The sequence below is a fragment of the Megalops cyprinoides genome, chromosome 2 (assembly GCF_013368585.1).
Source record: "Megalops cyprinoides isolate fMegCyp1 chromosome 2, fMegCyp1.pri, whole genome shotgun sequence".
Classification (NCBI taxonomy): domain Eukaryota; kingdom Metazoa; phylum Chordata; class Actinopteri; order Elopiformes; family Megalopidae; genus Megalops; species Megalops cyprinoides.
The window spans coordinates 13891923-13913894 of record NC_050584.1 but is presented as its reverse complement, the minus strand read 5'-3'; the positions used below and the strand labels follow the sequence as shown (position 1 = coordinate 13913894).

Sequence of the window (21972 nt, the reverse complement as noted above, 5' to 3'; positions counted from 1 at the left end):
TACATTTTCGAATGGTGAGATCCAGTGAGATCCGTTGTTTCTTCCTTCATTCCACTCTAGGAATAACCAAGTCTAGGAAATATACTGATATTTAACTTTAACACATAGATTAAAGTGGTAAAACTAGTGATAACAAATGATTACATAATTCATTTCATTTTTTTAAAAATGATTGTTAAATCCATTTTTTTGTCAGACATTCTTTTTGAACCCATACAAGATTGTACATTTTCCTGTGTGATTTGAACTGATTTAACTATGATTTAACTACTGAACTGATTTGACTATCCTATAATATTAAAATGGAAGTCCAGACATTTTTAACCAGATTTGACATGATAGAGTAGGGTATAGAAAGCCATTGATACCTAGTTTAATATGGCTGAACCTTTTGCTCGAACTTATCAACGCACTGGACCAGAACTATGATTAAGTTCATTTACATTTGCTATGTGTATCTATGCATTTGAACCTCCACCACAGAAAGCTGTTTTCCCCAGTCAGCATCAATAATTAATCCTAATCATTCTGTAGCTCTTTCTTATTTTTCTCAAGCATGCGAATGAAAATAAAATCAGCCAAAAAAAAAAAACAAAATAAACAGACAAAACCAAATACTTAAACTCACATCAGTACAGCCTCCATTATGATATTTTTCTTTTTGTTCCTTTAGCTGTCCCCTCAGTTTTAATCATGAGGGTTTCTCCATGGTTTCTCCAAGAATGCTATCATGTCAACAGTGGAATGTGCAGTGAAGTTACTACCTAAAAATGTGATGGACTTACACATTTTAATATCTAAAAGAAATGTCAGTTTCACATGGATCTGTGAACTGATTTAATTGTATATATATACAATATACTAAGTTACTTTTACATAGCTACATAGTTACGTAAGTTTTTTGTTTCATAAAAACCCTACAGTGTTATTAAATCTGTTGCTCCAACTTCCAAGGATCTCAAGGCAGTAAACTATCTGTCATTTTAAAGACATGAACTAAAAAAAAAATCATAAACCTTTGTACTTGAGTTTGTTGAGTGTGGGAGACAAATTTGCTTTGAGACTACCTTGAGTCTTTGTTGCAAATATGCAACAAGACTACATCTATTGCATCACCAAAGTTAACCCTGCGATTCTTCCCCTGTCGGGTGTCATGGCCCATCTCCTATGCTGCCAGAGTCTGCAGGCATGGGGAACAAATGAATGATGGTTCACATGCCAGAGGAAAAACAAACATTTGGTCGGCAGGTTCACCCAGCAACAAATCACCCCCCTCCTCCCTGCAGTTCTGAGGTCATCCAGGATCACATTGGAAGTGCACTGTAATGTCTCGCTGCTGACAGCTACACAGAATGGACCTGACTATCGACACTAAGTCAAACCCATCCGCCAGGAAGGTGAATGATTGCAGCCAGCACAGGGCATCTGTCTGTGTCTGTCCATTGTGACAGCGAAATGCTCACGCTGGCCCTCATCTTCAGTTTAATCTGTGAATGAATCCATTTTGCTCCATAGGAGCGAACCCCATCTGCTTGGAATTTGGACAGATTGCTACAAAATCATCCTCAGCTTTGAAACTTGTCACCATGCCTTATGCCACCTTGTTAGGATACATGAACGAAGCATAAAAATGGTCATCTCTCCAGAGTTTCATGACGCCATAGATGCTTGCTAAATTATCTAGTTCAACTTGCCCCCTATGAAGGGATGCCCATACCCTACCCCCTGCCAAGCTCTCATCAGCTAAGAGCTTTCTTTGGCAAAGGACTACCCATGGGTGGAAAGCTGACAGACCGAGCTCCACTATGGTGAAAATGACCTCTGGTTATTTTCAAAAAGGCAAAAATAAGCAGCGACAAAAACAGCACATCCCCTCCCACACGTGTGAGTAAGGGTCAGCTGTTCTTCTGCTCAAGTATGTAGTGCAAATGTTCAGTCAGTGTGTTTTGCAAAGGCGTCGACCCCTCCCCCCTTTTTCCTGTCCCTTCAAGTGTATGCCATGACAAGAACAAAAGATGCATTCAGCCTAAAATTTATGTGTGTGTCTTCTCAGCTTGTCCTCAACTGTCCTGATATATTGTCATACTGCTGGTTTGAGGGACTGCAGCCCCCACCCCCACCCCCAAACTCCATTTGTAGCATTATTAGTGATGCATGCTTAGTTATGAAAATCAGCAAGTCAAAGCCAATAAGCCATTGTGATAGCTGTTTGTGATCATATCAATTTGCTCTTTCAGTCATAACTTGTGTTCAGGCCTACTTTTCTCTCTCTATTTCTGTCTCCTTCTCACACACACACACACACACACATATGCAAATCAGCCAATACACTAGCCAATAGTCAATAAGGTTTTTTCTTTTTTTGCTTCACACATATGCTTGTTCTGAAGGTGGGATCCAGGAAGTGTAAAAGAGCTTTTACAGTGTAGGCTGACGCCTTGAATGGAACACCACTATACTATATGCATATGCTGATTCTATTTTGGTGTTGGATGAAGCTCAGAGCCTTTTTTCTATTCTCCACGCAATGAAACGACCAAGCAGGCTACTTGCACCAGCTCTTGCAGCACAGGCTGACATGCAGACCCTGTCGGCTCTCTGGGGTGCCCATTAACTCCATTGAGGAGGGGGAAACTTGGTAAATGTCAGCTGTAAACATCGGCTGATGAAGGACCTGCCCTTTTCACTCATCTCCTGTGGAGCCGGTGGTTTAATGGAGACCTAAGAGCTTGTGACAGTGCGTGCCCGATGGCAACCAGGAACCTTTTGAACTGTGCAAATTCACTTCTGCATCTTTTCTAACAACCCGCTGCAACAGGAGGGGTACAAAACTGACATAAATCCTTTTACAAGGAGTGTCAGTCTGCCAGTACAGATGTCTGAGCATGAAAGAGGCAGACTGGAGAAAGTGCTGAAATAAATGTATGTTAATAAGCCATCAGTCAGTGTGTCAGTGCTTTATAGAGAGGTTGTAATCGTTTGACTAGCCTGAAGCAGCATTACCTGTCTCACTCCCACACTCAGACGCAAAGTGCTGCCGTTACAGATATCCGAGCATCCTTTGCCCATGTGTTAGAGATCTCTACCAGAGTGGAGACATGCTAAAAATCATGAAAAAAGGGAGAAATAAACTAAATTCTTGGTGTCATCCTCATGATTACGCTAACAAAAGTAAATCATCAATACAGCAAAGGCAAATTAAACAGAATGTGCAAACTTAAACACGGTCCCTTTTTCAGGGTTAGACACACTGCAGATTTTCAGTGGCTTTTCTTGATGCTGCTGACACTCACTGTCTCACCCTCTTGCCCTCATGCAGTCTCTCTCGCTCACTGTGGAGGTCTTTATACTGGAGGTCTTTATAGCTGATGCACCATTAAAATCAATCCCCCTCATTTTGTCCAGGTGTGCCACCTCCTCCTGTACCCAAGAGGACAGGGTTGACTTCCCCTCACCCCTCCCCACAGACAAACACATACCACACAAGTTGTAAAATGTGCATGTAAATTTTAGACCTTACCATTATTTCAGATCAACATGGGATTTCATCTTTCACACAAGTTCATTTCTATAACTATGAATTGAAGATATTATTAGTGTTTGATTATAAACTTTTTAAAGATGTAATTAATTAATTAATTAGCTATAAGGCACTTAATTAACAATTTATTATTTCCCATCAATATAAACAGTTCCTTAAAATAGACCAACCACATGCATCATAACCTCTAATGAATATCCTCAGCATGCAAGAGTTTACACCAGTCTTCTGAGTGCAAACGTTGAATAACTTACATTTAATTACACCTACAATAACCTGGCAGTCAGAGGTGTTTGCTGAAGAGTCTTACAGGGGAGTGCATTTCTCGGTTTTTATAGAAGCCCGGGTTTTAACCCGAAGCTTCCACTTTAATTTTTTTTTTTTTTTTCTGATGATGCAAACGCATTGGCAATGTTTAGAAATCCAAGTGAATATAATTCTATATTATTTGTTTGAAACAGCTACAGCAGCCATCGAACAGAAGCTGCTATATTGCCCCAGAGTAATATGCAGAATCTGACTGTATGTGTATATGTACATATTTGTTCACATTTGTTTGTCTTCTCACCACAGAAAAGTTATTGTTAATGCTAGTGTGAAATTCATAATAAATGAAACATTTCATTTATTTCAACAAAATGAGTAGGTATGTGATTCTCAAGAATGTCAGAAAAGATCAAAGACCGCCGTTTTAATGTTCAATTACTTCTTGTATGGGAAGAGTAGAGACAGTATCTATGGTTATTGGGATGCCATTGACATTCTAAAAATAACATCTAAAAGAGCATCTAAAATTGCATCTCCAAACTGCTCAATGGAATGATCTTATACTGCTTGGAGTCGTAAATGGAAAGGCAAATGCTTTTTGGAGAGGTAGACTATCAAATCAATGTTTTATATTGAGGGGAGTTTTATATAGGGGGAGTACATTTCTGCAATGCTATATATGTCATATATTGGAGGAAATATTCATCGAAATCCAGAAAAAATAACTGCCTCCAAAATAAGCTCTGAAGCAAAGTGAGGTTGACAATAACATCTCTGCAGAACAAGCACTCAGGGTATAAGTGCTGCATTTCAACACAGTATCCCAATGGGTTGCCCTTTGACAAAGCAAACTTAATTTAACACCCACATGATGCAGAGGATGTGCACAGTGTTCTCTACCAATCAAGTGTCTGGACTCCAATACCTTTTGAAGTTTTTTTTTTTTTTTCGTTTTTATTGTAACTTATTGTATTGGCAGTGCAAAATACCTTTGAATGCTGCATTGATGGTGGTTGCATTGCTAGCTGCTTTCATTGTCATTGTTAATCAAGAAGGAATGATCTCATCTGAGGTGACATGCAGCCATAAATCAAAACACAGGAGGTGAGAAATTAGGTCAGAAGAAAATTTACACAGAACTGTTTTTTTCTTTTTTTTTTTTTTTTGCCTGTTCTGCACCGGGCTGTCCCTGGCCTGTCTTAGCCAGACCAGGCAGATGCAGTCAGTCAGGTGCATTTGGTAACAATATGCATTGCAAAGTTGGAGCTGCGTTGGAGTTCAGCTGAAATGAGTGGGGTTTGCATTACATAGCGCTAAGGAGGTGGTTATTCATTTGCGTTATCACCTACATGGCTGCGGTTTATTTATAACTATGGAAATCAGCCAGTATGTTCTATTTTTATGTATTAGATAACTTCAAGGAGAGCATTGTAACAACAAGCAACCACATACCACAGTGATCTGCTGAGAAGACGAGTAACTGCTTTATTTTTTAAATAACATCATATCGTTAAGTACTGTCTATAAGTGTAACAAACGTCATGTAGCTAGTTTGCCAAGTTACATTGGAGCAATTTCGTAGTCAATATCTGATCAAGAAGATATTGTATTGTGTCTTAGCCTATTGACCTGTCTTTATAAACTTTAACGTTATGGTGCAGGGCAAAGCATATTCTGCTGTGTGTAGGTGTTTGCACAAACACTAATATTAGACTACTGTGATTATACAATACGCTTTACTGGTAACTCTTAATTTTATTTATTAAGCAGAGAAAAACATTAATATTTGTTGTTTTGTTCCGCTAATACCAACGGAATACTTGCAACAGAAATAGCGTTGTTGTTTGCCGCTATAAATATAATGTTCAGTATAATCCATAATGGATCTGTTTTTTCGTTTACATGTGTTAACTTCAATTTGTACAACTTACGATTACCTTTTTTTCCCATCCTTCTTTCTAATAGGGTACAGAGGGAAGTCAGCGTTATGTGTCATTTCCTAAACAAGCCATACCCATTTTAGTATATCATCACTAACAGCCCCCCCCCCCACAGCTGTTTGAGGAAGTTACAACTAACAACTATCAATGTCAGCAACGTCTCAGACAGTTTTGGACAGGTTTGGCTGACAGTGGATACCCTCACAATACCCTACAACCAGATTGTACAGAGTCAAGACCAGTGGAGACAAGGCATTGGGTGAAGCAGGTGTACCTTCACACATTTACAACTATAATTGTAATTTTGTTCTCAGATGTCAGCTTAAACTCCAGTATAGACCTGGTAAAGAGGAACTGGTACAGGCTACACTCCAGAATAGGCCTGACACACAAAACCACTACGGTTTGCAGCTAACTCCTTCAGTGCAAGCTGAATATTACTGACTAGAGCACATGCTTATCTGTCTGTTTTGACATTACTCAGTTCATGGTTAAATATAACCGCTCACAAACTCTATGCATGTTGTCAGTCATACAGCTGAGTTGCTTTTGTTTGAACAAATGCAGTTTAATAAATGCAAACTTTGCAGGGAAAAATAAATAAATGTCAGGATATGAGCTGTAACTACTTTATCCATGGTTTCAGTTAATGAAAGCAACAGGTGCATCACTTAGAGACATAACGTTGAAATGCAAAGAAGGCATCAAAGCCATTTGTTTTCCTTTGTACAGTGTTGTCTTGAGGCTGCAATAAGCATGAAAAAGAAAGAACACAAAACAACAGTTGTTGCACAGTAATGTCAGGGTAGCACTTTACATTTTCACACGGGGACTGTATATTTATCAGTTGCCACTCTGTCTGTGATCTCTCGAGGAATTCCTCTTGAGACGTGGGGCACTGATATATGTTTAACTTAGTCAAATTCAAAGTCTTCAACAGTCTGCTTCAGCAGATAGGCAGATAATGATACACAAATAAATTACACATAAGTCAAAGAGGACAGATTATCAATCTTTGCACTTTTGGGGGAGTACGGACCACTGCTTTAGCCCCGCAACCATAGCCTTGCAACCATACAAACTGCTTAAAAATAGTTTTGTGTTGTGATCTGTTGTGTCAATGTTCAGTTTTTCCTGCAAAAGTGAGTTTTATTTCCAGGCCTCCTCTTGAACATCACATAACTAATACAGACAGTTTATTAATAAATAAGTGAATGAAAAACTTCATCATTTGTTTTTGAACATGATGCTGCTTAATGATCGCTGGCACATATAATCTGTGGACACTGACTATCACGTACTTTCCTTTAATTTGATGCATTTTTGAAAATGAGTGTTGCCATCTGGACACACCAGCACAGACACTAGTCATACCACTTGATTGTGCCGCCGTCATAACCTCAAAAAATGTCAACTTTGTTCCGACTTTAACTAAGCCTTCTCATTTAGATACTCATGCCTTTGTCTCACTTGACACTCATTAACTTGCATCAGACACATTATACTCTTCCAGGTCCGGGTAGGCAAACAGCATCTGTTCACTTTCTAAATTAATACAGAGGGAAGAGCTTGCTTTCGCAGCCTCACTCTAGCTGTTTTACTTAGATTCTTCTAAACTGTTCTAATGCTGTGTCCACGCAGACAATTTTAGCTGTTTAAATGTTCCTAATTTTGTATCTCCGGCTCATCATTAACACACCATATCTACATAGTAACACAACAGTAATGCACTGCTGCTATATCTGTTGATGTTGTAATGGTGTTATATGGAGACATTTTATATTGATTGCAAATCACATTTCTTCTCTGAGATTTTTTTTTCTTTTATTTTGATTCTTCAAATACAAATGATTATGTTGATCAGTCTCTGAGAGCTACCACCATGTTCAAACTGCATGTGCAACATGTATAACACTGACCTGTATTTGGAGGTTTTATTTACAGTAACGTGAGGTCAGCCTTTTCAAAGGATCACAAGCATTGGATCAAACCTGATAATGTTAACTAATAACATCAGACCAAAAGTATCAACCAGCGAGATCAAACCAAACAGCTCCAAGCTGCTCAGAATTTGAATCACCCTTCACAACTTGAACAAATCTTGGTGGCAGTTGTCGACGCTGTTTGAATCTTTGCTCACTTCATCCTGGTAGCTTTTAGTTTTTCCAAAGGAAATGCTTTGGTGAAGAGAATTTATGATTTCTGATGTGAGACTTTGATTCAAGGCTGAGCGAAGCTGAATTTGTATTTTTCATTTGCATATGAAAATGATAGATGTTCCTGTGGATGCAGCCAACCTGTGACACCTGTGAGGTTGGCTTAAGCTGCAATGGATTGGCATGTATTTCTGAGATTCCAGTTTCTTCACAGCGGCCAGCCAAAGCTTTCTGCTTTTCGGTTTGCTAAATGAACCAGCACAACAGTTACCTTTTTGTTAGTAATTGCTTCTAAAGACCTGTTTAAAATCCCTGTGCAGCCGCTGTATAACCTTTCAATTTCCATGTTAATTACATAGGAAGAGAGAGAGAAATGCAGCCATTTTATTCTTTTGCGAAAGCTAGGTATATAAAATGTAAATTTAATTTTAAACCTGTATGAAAATCATCTCTCAGCTGTGAGGTTTTAGACTGTCAGAGCACAATCCCTCTGTTGACTGCCACATGAGAGGTGTTAATTAGTATTATTTGCTTATTTGGCACCTGAATGGGGTGATTAACAGAGTGTGATGCAACAGAATACAAATAGTTTATTTGGTATTTGGCAAGCACGATATACGTACAGCCACCGAAAAGACCACAGTAAGCCGTCGTAATCAATTAACCCAAATTCCTAAGCAGCTCTGATATAAACCATGATCATAGCTAGATGTCCACTATCAATACAGCCACATGCAATGACAGGCCAGTGTGCTCCATGTCCTGATTGCACCAGCCAATTATTGAAGCTCCAGACTGGATGACCCTGGGTGCAATCTGAAGATCTGAGCCTTGAGGAGGCGAATGACTCTGCTATCCTGATTGAGGCATGTGGCTTGCTCCATTGCTGAATTGCTGATGGGTCGATCCTGAGAATGATTGGGCTTCCTTAGTTGAGAAGGTAGACAACCATCAGTGGAGGACACGTGGCATGAGCCAGCCTGTATTAAGAGATGAGAGACTATAGGTAAGTGGAAGTGATATGGTTGAGGGCACAATTGCCAGTAAAAAGGTTTTGAAGTGTATACAGGCTGTGATTGGCAACCAGCAGAATGAGAAGAAGGGAGGGGTGACCCAAGAGCAGGTGGACCGGTCAGACTGCAGAATTCTGAATGAGCTGATAGAGGTAAAACAGTGTTGGCAGGTAGGAGAGCCAGGAGGGAATTGCTGTAGCCCTGGGGGCAGAGCATGTCTTAGTAAGGTTCAGCTTCTGCTGCTGATGATTAGTTATCCTGGAAGACATATACACTAGACACAACAAGATTCTACTGTATTAGATGGAGGAAAATAAAGACATGAGTTTCATCTGAAAAAGAGTTTTAGAATAACCAGTTGGAGGCTAGACAGTTGCCAATGTAATCAGATTTAAATGGAAAAGAGCCAAGGACAGACCCTTGAGGTATCCCAGATGGAAGAAATTGCAGGGCAGAGTGAAAGTCTTTCCAGGAGATCTGGATGGAGTGGTCTGTCAAATAGGAGGAGAGCCAGGAGAGGATGGTTCCTTAAATCCCCAGCCCTGCAGCGTTGGAAAGGAGCATGTAATGGACACAGTGTCAAAGGCCCCAAACAGATTAAGGAGGATGATCCCCTAACCTGTACAGCTAAGAGGAAGAGAAACATTAATAATAATACCATCGTGTTGGCCTTACATACATAGGCAACAATAGACCAACACAACAACAATCACTATGCAAGAGGTTTTAACTGGTTTGTATTTACCTTTTGGATAGCATTACACTTTATATTCCTTATTGAACGGCTAACTAGTGAACTAGTAACAGAAATAAATATGCACTGAACATAAAAAAAGGATTAGTCATATTTATTTCTTTGTTTCCACCTGTGTTCCAATTACAAAGAAAAACAAATGTGTCTTTTTAAAGTTGAAAAAAGGAGCACTTTTTGCTACTCTGCCTCAGTTTGTTTCCCATTGCCGTTGAGACCAATACCAAGAGAGCAAACAACAAATGGAACTCACTCTTCTTTCTAAACTAGTTTAAACGGTGCAGACACCAACAAAAAGAGGTGCTTTGAATCAAATGACAAAATAGATGGCAAGTAAATGAGCTGATTCCATAGTAAATGTCAGGGTGTGGTTTTCATTTTCCCCAGCTGTCTCCAGAACAGCTTCTTTTGTGTCCTCAGTTCACGTGAAATCAGCAGCGGTGTCAAACGCGTAAGACTGGGGTTGCTGTGAGATAGGTGAATTATTTATAACAGGTGCTAATAAATTTTGGGGGGGGGGAATAAATTTAATAAACAAATAAATATATAATAGGGCTGATAAAGACAGGTGGGATTCGATCAGCAAATGATGCAAGCATAGCTCTATTATTGGAAAGCATAGGTTATTAGATGGTTCATCACCACTCACAAAACAGCGATCAGTCTCTTATTGTGGATTGCAGCTAAGCAGTTATTAACACAGACAATATCCAGGTCTTTGGTTCTTCTGTAGCTGACCGCCAACACAGCCAGCTTGCTGGTTTGAGTGTCCCCACTGCTGTTTTTGGTATCACCAAAATGAAATGGTCCATGTCTTCTATAAGTGTTGTCATAGGGTACCAGCTAGCTACTCCCTAAAAATATAGCTCAGCCAAAAGTTGCTAAGCAGCCAACTGAGTGATAGTTACACTTGCAATGTATGCAGAAAGCAGCCAATTGAATCACACAACATATTTCAGAAGTCTCTTACAAAGAGTCATCAATTTTGAGCATAAAAAAAATATCATTTAATCGCTTAAACAAAGATTTTACCCTTACCCTTCTCTGTGAAACTTTCTTAAATAAAAGAACCGTAAATAAACCAAACATGCCATACCATTACAGTCATGCAAAGTTTTACTGTTGTACCATTTGCGCTTTCACAGGAATTTGGTTGTTGTCCAGCTGAAAATGGATAAATATGGTGAGAGGGCAACATGGAAGACATAGAATCTTAGAACAGATCTTAGAACACTGCCTCATTCCTTTGCCAGAATCATCTTCTTCCAGGCACTGGTGGTTTGTTGTAATTGTTCAATGTAGATAAACATATTTTTTGTCTTTATGTATATTTCTTTTGTGGTTGGACTTACAGCTCGAGTACCATGATTAAAAAAAAAAAAAAAAGATGTTAATCTTTTTTGTTAAACCCCAAGACATGTTGAGATGTTTTCTGGCTTAAATGAATGAATAACACATTTCAGTTTGGCTTGTGAATTTCTCTTGTCCTTTCCTAAGCTTGTTTAATTAAATAGAAGTGTAATCCTACAGGGATTTCCCTTCTGTCCGGAAAAATTACAATGCTTTCAGTAGAAAGGGATGGCAAACCATCACTGCACAATGGACACACAATGTATGGTAATACACAGTTTGCAATGGTACAGAAGAGTGCCACCACAGTGTGTGGTAGATTATCACTCTGTAGTCATTTCTGTGTCTTGCTGATAAGCTGACCCTTCCCATGTGGGCCTCTAGACTTCATCTTGTCTCATCTCCTTCGCACAGAGGCAAGCATGATATTGTTCCTCCCCAGATGGGCGAGGGTGTCACTCTCGATTGTATGTACAGAGAGTGTTCCGTTCCATGCATTCAAAACAAAAATTGTGAAGTTGGTCCATCAGGGTAGGCTTTGTTTACTTTTTGAGGCTCCTTTCCGAAACGCTGAAATTTGCCCACAGGGAAATAATCCAGTGTGGTCCAAGAGCATGGTCCAAGTCTCCAGCATCCATAAATAACGCTCTGCAGATATCTTCCCACCCACTGCTCCCTCCTCTCTGCCACACATTCTGAGCAGTGTAAAAGAGAGAGAGAGAGAGTGTGTGTGTGTGTGTGTGCGTGTGGGTGTGAGTGGAAGAGAAGAGACTGAACAGAGACTGAAAACACTGCATTTCCTTTTCTAGGCCAGTCAGGTAACAAAATAATCTGTACCTGTGGGCATGCAGACTTTTAGTATCATGCACTCTCATCCAAGAATATCTGGGTACTTTAGAAATAATGGTAATTGTGTGTTTTTTTTTTTCAAAACCAAAAAGATGTTTTATTAAAGCTCCCTCTGCACTGTGCCCCCCCCCCCTATTTTTTTGTGACCATAATTCTTTCTTTAAAAGCATATTGAGCTAGTTCTTATTGTACTTTTTTTTCCCCCTTTAACTCTTCCTTGTATGTATGTGTGTGGAGACGTGGAAAAACCTCATTTGCCAAGCAAAGCAAGATAGCACTGGAGTAAATGTTATCTTTTAATTACAAGACGAGCAGATATTTTAGAGGAAAACAGAATCAGAGGAGCAACCTGAGAGATGCTCTCCGTGCCTCTCCCTCTGTGTCCTCCTCCTGACAGTCAGGTTCAGCTCCGCGGCCCAGGAGAGTGCCTCACATTAGTTTTCCTTCACCACTTTGGGGGCGATCGTGATTTATTCCCGAGCTTCCATTACAGTGAGAGCCAGGAGTCTGTGCCGGACGCCAGAATGAAGAGAGAGTTTCCCCCGGATTGCCTGTCACTCTCTGCTCTTCTGTTTTAGGCTCATTGTCAGGCCCTCAGAAATGGTAGTAGACCTCTTCTGCTTGTTTGAATTATTCAGCCTGACAGGGCTCTCACCCAAACGTGATGGTTGGAGGGAAGTTTCAGGCCTTTTAAAAGTGGAACCTTTTTTTTTTTCTTCAGGAAATTCGGTGACAACTTGCTTTCACATAAGGACGTGAAAACCAGAGACCCAGTTGCTCAGCAACAAGCTTCTCATTTTGTTCTGCTTTGTTTGTTTGCTTTTTTTTAAGGAATGTGGATCAGGAATCTTGAGCGCATATTAGCATTTGTGGAATCTGCCTCTCGTCAGTGTCACAAGAACCACCTGTCAGAAATGTAGAGTTTTTAACTAAAATTAAACTTCAGTGTCTGGAAAGGGCTTGTTGTGGCTGAGTTTTCAGCAAGTCATATGCTAGGGGTCAGAAAGACAGACACACAAATGAACATCACTCTGACATATTGAGTGAATGCTGACCTGATATGATGACAGGATTTCATCATCTTCAGTTCTGACAGCGGTTTTGAAACTGTAAACCAGCTCTTTGTCGGTTGCACAATTGTGTTCTCTATGCACACAAATCTATAGATCTAGCTGACAAGCTGAATTAATGATTCAGCTGAGGTTCGCTGGAAGGGATTTGGAACTACAGGTTTTTCTGGAGTCAAAAGAACCAAGAGGATGTCTGGATGCATCGCAAAGCATCATACATCGCTTTAGGGCTTTTTGATGCAGAGATCACTTGCAAGCAACAAGGCTGATTTTTTTTTCCATCTTTCTCTCTTTTTGTTGTGCGTGTGTGTCTGCTTGTCTCACAGGTAGTTACTGGAACGCAGCATCCTTCAACACTCCCTCCTCCTACCTCCATTTCTCCACCTTCCAGGGGGAGACGAGCGCTGACATCTCCTTCTACTTCAAGACCTCGGCTCCTTACGGCGTCTTCCTGGAGAACCTCGGCAACACCGACTTCATCCGCCTGGAGCTGAAATGTATGTTGTGGCCCCGGTCGTGCGATTGGTACAGTTTAATAATTAGTGCTGAAACAAAGTGCTGAGTGAGCACTTCTTGCACGGCGGGCGCCGCATCGGAGGCACGCAAAATGTTTTCAGTTGCCGTGACTCAGTCCCCGCTCGCAGGGCTTGATTACAATGCTCTTGTTTGGTGCCTTTGTTCAGACTGGAGAAAGATTGTCCTTTTGTTAAAATCTGAATGGCGGGTTCGACCGTGAACAAACGCCGAGTTAAAACAGTTGCCGTAATTGCTTATAAATGTTCATTTACCCGAATCAGCTTTTTAGGGAGGATTACAAAAGAGGCTGTACAATTGTACATTTGCAATGTTGGATGGCTTACCGCGTTACGAAATCAACCGAAAACAGAAAGGCGAACGCTTGAGAAATATCTCTCTCTCACAGCTCTCCTCGCACTAAGAGTCCACGCATCTTTCTTCCACACTGTTTCCAGAACAGCACAAAGGATAATCCCAAAAGCAAAAATATACTATTCTGTTAAATCCAGCGTTGAATATACGATTTCTTCTTTTTCTTAAATTGTGTACAGCCCACACGATCACTTCATCAATCTGGGGCAGTGGAAATGGCTTAGAAACTTGCTTACGCATGAACTATATAAATATTTCAGGTCACTTATCAACATTTCAATATTCAGTAATAAAGCATAAAATTCACTTTTTAACTTTTTAAATCCATGAGGAAGTGTTGCAGAGGGATTGGGACTGTTTTTTTTTTATTTTTTTATTTTTTTTTTTGTGAAACTACCCAAAGCAGCGCTCGAAATAGATCTCTTTCATCCCTTTTTTCAGACCAATAGTACCCACAGAAGTCATGTGGCGTCAGAGTCTCGCGTTGAAAGACATGGGGAATCAAGCAAATTCGTTTCCAAGGGACTTAGCTCCAAGAGAGCGTAATCCGCAATTTGAGCCCCTTGTTTTTCCTTGACAATCCCCTCCACGTTGCCTGCCAAGTCGACTGTGACATTGGATGTTACAGGCAGGGATGGCGCTGCTGGCACCCTTTCCCCTCTGGGGACGCATCCACCCCCCCGCCCCCCCCCTTCTCCTGCTTCCCCACCTTCCTCTCGCATCCCTCCCGGCTCCGAGTGGGCACCTCCGCCAATCGATAGGTGATTTGGTTCCTCCAGAAGGCGGGTGTCTCGGGAGGCCTCCGGCCCTCCCCCTGCACTAGTCAGCCCTTCTCTGGGGGTAGTGATGGAGGGTGAGGAAGGAGAGGGGCTTACGGCCTCCATTTGTCATGCCTCTCCCCTGCGTGCTCCGCCTTGTCAGCCCTGCCGGGGTGCTGTGGCAAAGATGGAGGGCAGCCATGTTCCGCGCTTTTTACAAACATTCGTGAATCCGCAAAAACCTCATTATTTTTACACCCTACTGGTTAGCCCCTCTGCTAGGGTTGGGGGGAAGGAGGTAAAAAATTGTGAGTCCTGTTTTGGAAAAGAGGGAGAAACATAGAGCAGGGAGGGTGGTAGAAAAAACCCACATGGTTTGTGGCTTTTTTTTTTCAGAGGGGCAAGTGACAGCAGCTATCAATCAGGCCAGGCAAGCACAGAGGAGCAAAGATGAGAGATGAATGCTGCCAAATGTTATGCATATATTGACTGTATTGCCAGGAAGATGTAGGCCAAGGACTGTGTATTGCATGCCTTGGGTTGTAATTGCCTCATTGTGAATGCAGATGCAATATCACAAATCAGCATGGCATCATTTGTATTGAGGAGACACTGGAACATTAGGGCTTATTGCTCCATGCACTGCCCTGGTATTGCTGTGGCTTTGCAGAGTTTTGTGTTTATTGGAAACAATTACATCTGCACAGTGTCAATTTCTGGCAGTCACTAGGCTGACAGATATACACGGTTTCCTTATTCATGCAACTACAGATTGCTTATCAGAATTGAAAATTGTTAAAAAAAAAAAATCAGGTTATATTAAAACAAATGGCTAGCCTATATTTGGTTCTAATTTGAAGAGCACAGGACCATTTTAGTGATGCATGCTGATTTTTGGTTGTGAATGGAGCCTGGAAATTGATTCACAAAGGAGAAAAAAGTGCAACTGCCTCAGTCTTTTCTCCTTCAGCATAGGAAAGGATTGGATTTGATTAGTTTGGCCTAGAGAGTGAATGGAGGCTGTTGCGGTCAGATTTGCTACAGTTGTCGTCAGTTGTATCTTCGATAACCACACAGGCCAAATGCCCTGCCCTGAACACTGGTGGTTCAGCATAGGCTGCAGTGTGTTCAAGTTACGTTACAACCTCACACAGAGGTCAGTGTGTGAGTGTGCATAAATAGCGTCTGGGATAAACACTCACATATCCCCCCTCTTAAAGGGCATATGTTTACTTCCTGTGCCTAGACCCTGCCTGAAATGATGAGCAGTTCTTATTGGTCAAAGACCTGGAAAAGATTAAACATGAAGCCTGGGCAGTGGTGTGCATGGAGTCGCTCTGTTCTCCCCCTCAATAATGTCTCTCATCGATTTCCGCGGAAGCCCTAATCTCTCCTGCTTATTTTGGCTGCTTTTTCTTGTGTTAGGACTAGAAATTAAATCTGGTGAAATCCAGTCAGAGCATGAAATGACTCGCTTAAACTGCAAAAAAAAAAGAAGAAGCTGGCATGGAGTTAGTGTTCTTAGTAAGAGTTCACAGAGTGACAGTAAGAGTTCAGATTTGGTTCAGATCCTCTCTTTTAGCAATACTGAACATTGCTAACCATTTGGACTCTGATTAATAAAACACTCAGCGTATACTGTTTAGCATATACAATGGGAAAAAGAAAAGGCTTGTTTAGAACTCATCAAATATGCATACTCGTTTTCACGTGGTACAGGTGGAATTTTTAAACTACTGCAAATACTGTACATAACACCTTGGAGAAAGGCATGCCATGAATCTCCCCTTTTTGTGCCCCATTTTGCTTGTACACCATGACCTGCAGCTTATCGCAAATCTGACGAGAATGCTGAAATGGTAACATAGTGGTATTACCTGGCCTGTGTGGCTAAGGGTCACGTTACTCGGGCACAGAATGTGATGATAGCCAGTTATCTGAAAGTGCTCTTTCAACTGTAAAAGTTATGAAACCTCACCATCTTATGATTAGGAGGCTGCCTCCCGTAGAAATCCTCTCCAAATAATATTTTTCCCATTTTCCCTCTTTCAAGTGTTCAGATAGACGTCTACAGTAGTGTTGGTGCCCTCTTTTGGCGAGGATAGGCAAGTGCGAGCGCTGGTGCGGTAACCGGGCCATTGTGTGGCGGAGGTGGGTGGCTGAGGATGATGAGGCAATAGAGCCACAGAGATATATGAGGTGGGACTTACACTGAGGCCTGGCCTTCCTCTGTCCCTCTGGGTCTGTGATTTGTCCTCCTCCATCTGCCAAGAGACTCACTTTTTTTTTTTTTTTTTTTTTTTTTTACAACAAGATCAACATGGCTTTGAATATTTATACAGGATTCTGAGGCATGACTGAGCTTTAATTTTTGGAGGAGAAATTATTTATTAAGCTCCACACTCTCATGTTTTATACACTCTCCCAGTCAGCGGCGCCTGGCTCTAGAGTGCTAATTTGATTCACCCTCAAGTGGTGTTGCATCTCTTCTCTTTTTTTTTGTGGACTTGGAGTCCCTCCAAATCGTGCTCAGAGCTTAATTGCTGCAGACTCGCTCCCCTGTTTTCACAATCAGTTTTGTTTGAGCGTGTTATTTTTCTCTTAAAAAGGGGCAAACTGTGGCCCTGCCATCTCGGAGCCCTGAAAGGAGCTCGCTAATGCACGCGGTCTACAGAGGGGGGCTTTAAAACAAAGGGAAGCTTCCGTCAGTTCTTGTTTTGTAATTCATATCATGGCTCACGGTGCTACAATTGCTATGTAGGACAACAGAAAGGGGCATCCAGCTTGTCAAACTGTTCAGATTCTTTCACTAACTTTTTTTTTTTCCTCTCTCTCTGTCTGAGAGTGGCTACCTACATTCAAATATGTATTCTCCACTGTTGATCAGGGTGCATACAGAATGCAGGCTTCCGTTTGCCTGCAGGGATAAAGGCACCTCCAGACCACCCTCAGCCAGTGCCTCTTTGATGCCTGAATGCATCTTTAATGAAGAGGTGACACGCAGAGACCCGAGGAGCACCCCGGGTCGTGCAGTAAGAACGATGAGTTCCGCTGGAGATGGTGTGCGGCCGGCTCCCACCAGCAACAGGGGGCTGGCAACTCCGAAATGGTTTCAACCTCCCGAGCCCCGTGAAGCAAGCACGCCATGTCCCATTCTCATTCATGCACGAGGTAGAAAAAAAAAAAAAAAACACAGAAAGAAACCTGTAGCCAATTTATCTTGGTTTATGATGCAGAAAACAAATACCCTGTACAATTTCCCATCTCTTTGTTTTTTTATGAATAACTGATGTGTAATGTAATCCTGTTCTGATTTATGGGAGCGTATTGTTCTCACATTTAGGATAACTGATGCTATTCCCAGCTGCCCCTGAAAGCGATTGTTTACCGTGGTAGTGAGATGGGTTTTATTTAGTAGCCCAGAAAACATGTCAGGGGGGCCCAGATTTATGTGAGGCTATAGTCCCCTGAATGCGAGACCACTGATGATTCTAGTTAAGTATTTACTTCTCATGATGTCACCGCTTATTCATCTGATGTGGTTGACTGAAGCGTGCGTCCTTTCAAATTCTGTCTCAGATTGGTTTTATCCTTAGTTGCAACTGGGCCAGTTCACCCACTTTCCTTCCACTCAGCTGAAAATAGCTGCACTTTGGGCAACAAAAGAGAAAGAACAAAGAAGCACGTTTAGCACTACTTTCATAACATTGTGATAGCCAAAAGGAAGAGCACGCATCCTTGTTTTTAATGAGGAATGTCACCTGAGCCATGTTCAATTATTGTCCCTGTACTTTAATTTTTATTAACCTGCAAAGTGTCTTCACTTTGCAGTTGTCAGGTGGTTAAGGAGTGCATTCATGGATGGGTGATTGCCACTCATCAGGCAAAACAAAGCAGGTTATTTGCTAAATATAAAAGCTGAGAGTGGCTCTGTAATATGTAATACAAAACAAGGGAAGCTACCGTTGCTTCTTTAAGCACATGTTTATATCAAGGACAGAAGTGAAATGGTGTCATTTGATGTATCCCCTAAATAAAAAGCCTTATTCTGTCTGAAAGCTGGGACAGTAATGAGTTTTTCTGGCAGTTTAAACCGGTTCAGCACCAATCAGAAAGCATGTATGAGAAGCTCAGATGTGTGAAGGTGAAGACCTATGCCTAATATGCTGTCAGCTAAAAGGAGCTGATGTTTAATATAGGGTAGAACTCTTGTTCTGATTCTTTAAATCAGAAAGTGAGACGTGTTAGTCTTCTGCTTGCTTTATTATGAGCCTCGTGTCCCATCCTTGCATGGTTATATTCATAACTTTACATAATTTAGGCATTCATTCACGGGTTATGATGTGCAGTTCAAGATGAAATGCTAATGAAACACATTACTCCCCCATCTTTCACACCATCAAATGACATATCTTTATGTTATGTATGTAATGAAATCACTGAATTTGCAGCAGTTACAGACAATTGTCCCCCATGTCTTATGCTGTATCTTATTACAGTGGGTTCAGTTCCAGTCCAGATTTAATTGTAATATCCATGATCAATATATTACTTCACAATAAGCTAAATCATACTTATAGCTCACAATAAAATTACATTTGAAAAATATTGATCAGTTCTAAAAAGAATGATCTTCTAGTCATAACTGTAGTGGATTCGTGTTTGCATGTGCTGTACTCAGCCAACCAGTTAGCCCCTGCTCAGGATGCCAGGACCTTGGCTGGTGTTTGGTTCACCAGTCTGAGGACGTCGGTCGGTCCACGCCAGAGGACCTCAAGGGACCTCAGTGCAAGTCACCGGAGTGTGGAGTCACAGCAGCCGCGTGAGGTGGATCCAATTATGGGCATCAGAATGTTGAAAAAATCAGGGCGCACTTTCGTTCGATTCCTTTACACCTGCCACACCTGCCCTTTTCAGCACAGGAGGGAAAAGAACACACACACACACACACACACACAGCTCAGAGAGTTCAGCGCTGCCAAGCGCAGTCCCCTTGTTTCTTCACGCTCTGTGCTCCACTGTGAGGAATTCAGACAGAGGGCGTCTCGGGGAACGGGGGCGCCTGCTCGGAGCACGGTGCGACGTTGATTGATCTGAGGTGCCACGGGCAGCAGCCTGGTGTGAGGGGACCGGAGAGGGGGGTGATGGGGGGTGAGAGGGGCGGCGCTGCTCCCCTTGGCTGGAACATCTGCTCAGAGCAGGTGGCGCCGTGATTGGCAGGACAGTCCCGTCCTTTTCCACTTCAGGGGTGAGCGTGGATTTCATAAGCAGGGAAATGGCACCCCCTGCTGAGTTGCAGCCGGTGGTCGCAGTCCTTTTGACACTTTGGTGCTCTGACATCAGCCTTAATGGAAGCCAGTCTCGGGAGACAAAATGACTGAAATCGAGTGCAAAGTGCCCTAATCACATGTGTTGAAAGGCCATTATATCAAGCACAGGCCAAGGCCAGCCTGGTGCCGTGGGTATTGCTGTGGATTTAGGGTCAGTGCGACAGCTATGGATTTAGGCCCAGTGTAGCAGCTGCGGATTTTGGTTCAATGTAGCAGCAATGAATTTAGGTTCAGTTGTAGTGTCACAGCTCTAGGGTGGGATTGGGTGTTGACCAGTAGGTTCAGATTCAGCCTGGCAGCAACATTTTCAGTTCAGTGTGGCAACTGCATTTAGGTTTAACTTGGTAAATATAAATGTAGACTCAGTATGGCAGATAGTCCTTAGGATCAGTGCAGCTACTATGGATTTATTTTGTGTGACAGCTATGGATTTATATTAAGGGTGGCAGCTCTGCATTTATGTTCAGGGTAGCAGTCAGGGATTTAGGTTCAGGGTGGCAGCTGTGAATTTTGGTTCGGTTTCGCCCCAATACAGTGGCAGCTGCAGGCTCTGGATCAGCGCTGGAGCAGACAGGTAGCCCATGAGATGGGGGTGGAAGCCAGCAGGGAGCGATTTTGATAAAGAGACAGTGAGCGATGGCGAGATGAATGAGGGAACAGGACTCACTGTGGAGGGCAGGGCCTCTAGCTCTCCTCCATGGGTGCTGTGTCCTCAGGTCGCTGCTGTGACAGTGTGGCAGAGCACAGCCTGAGGTCCCTCTGACCAGGGCGGGCCCCCGACGCTCTGCCGCGTCCCCTCCCGGCGCTGTGATTGCTGACCGCCTCGCCTGGCCTGTGCAGGCTCCCGACGCCCGTGACCGATGACTCCACACCCAATTACTGCTGAGAAGTGGATAAGTTTCGCAGAGCATTCAGCTGTGCCCTACTTCCATCCCCGGCAATTCCATCCCCGGCCAAAATACAGCCTAAAGTCACACATCGAGAGTGATGAGGCAGGAGACTGCTTTCGTTATACATTCTTAAACGATCGCCTTTGTACATTAGAATATGTTGAATTGTAGCATACAGAGGGTGCACTCACCACATACTGTACGTACTTCCTGGCACTAGAAAGATTCATTATCTTCATTCAACATAGCAGCAAGGTAACTCTGAGAAGAACACTGGAAGTAGGGCTGGCCCTGGCATTTTTGATGCCCCAGGCAATATTTTTGCTGGAGCCACCAAAAAATAAATAAGCAATAAACACGATGACATGTGGTGCCCCCAAAGATGAGTGGTGCCTTGGGCCGTTGCCTATACGGCTTATAGCTAAGGGTCGACCGTGCTCAGAAGGTCCCTTTGGCCCCACAAAGAAGGTCATGTCTTTGGCCCTTTTTACATCAATATAAAAAGTAAAACTGCGGTTTGTGACATGACTACTGTGGTCCCCTGTCTAAGTTAATGACATGCACGTTAAAAAAAGGAGTATTTGTTAAGTAGCACCCCAAGGGATGCCACTTTGCTTCGATGGAGTGCCCTGGGGCAGAAAATGACAAACCACAGCAAGGAACACCTTGTGCTGTCTGCTTCTCAAACAAGACTCACCTCTCCTGCCATAAACACCCACTCCTATGGGATATAAGGTATGCAGTTCCACAGAAGAAGGTGAATATTAAAATTGTGAGCCATTAGTGGAAACACATTTGGGGATTGCAGTGCATCTGAAACTCCGCAAACAAAATCTGAAGCAGTGCAGTTGCATAGAGCATTCTTTTTTTTAAGGGGTGAATAAACTGATTTGATTTTCCTTCGGTGGCTACTTTTCATGTCTTATTTTAGGCAAGTGAGAGATTCCTCATACAGATGATCAACGCAGACCACCAGGATAGTGCCTGTTTGTGCAAATGAGTTATTTGTAAGTAAAGACTGTAAATAATAGTCTCTCAAAACTTTGCTGTAAATCATACCGCTGTCAAAAAATGAGGCATTCCATGCAAACTGTTTTCAAGAGATTTGTTTTTAATTTTGTATTCAGCTCACCCTATCAGCTCCCTGAAATGGCTCAATGCCTCAACAC

At 42.2% G+C, this 21972-nt stretch overlaps 1 protein-coding gene across 2 annotated transcripts in view; it reads left to right on the top strand.

Annotated features, from left to right (window-relative positions):
* LOC118768879 (contactin-associated protein-like 2) overlaps window positions 1-21972 on the top strand; it is a 326697-nt gene that overhangs the window by 260810 nt on the left and 43915 nt on the right. For both annotated transcript variants that reach the window (XM_036515856.1, XM_036515848.1), the window contains exon 16: window positions 13264-13434. In XM_036515856.1, the coding sequence (XP_036371749.1) occupies window positions 13264-13434 (171 nt within the window). The remainder of the gene's footprint in view (window positions 1-13263; window positions 13435-21972) is intronic.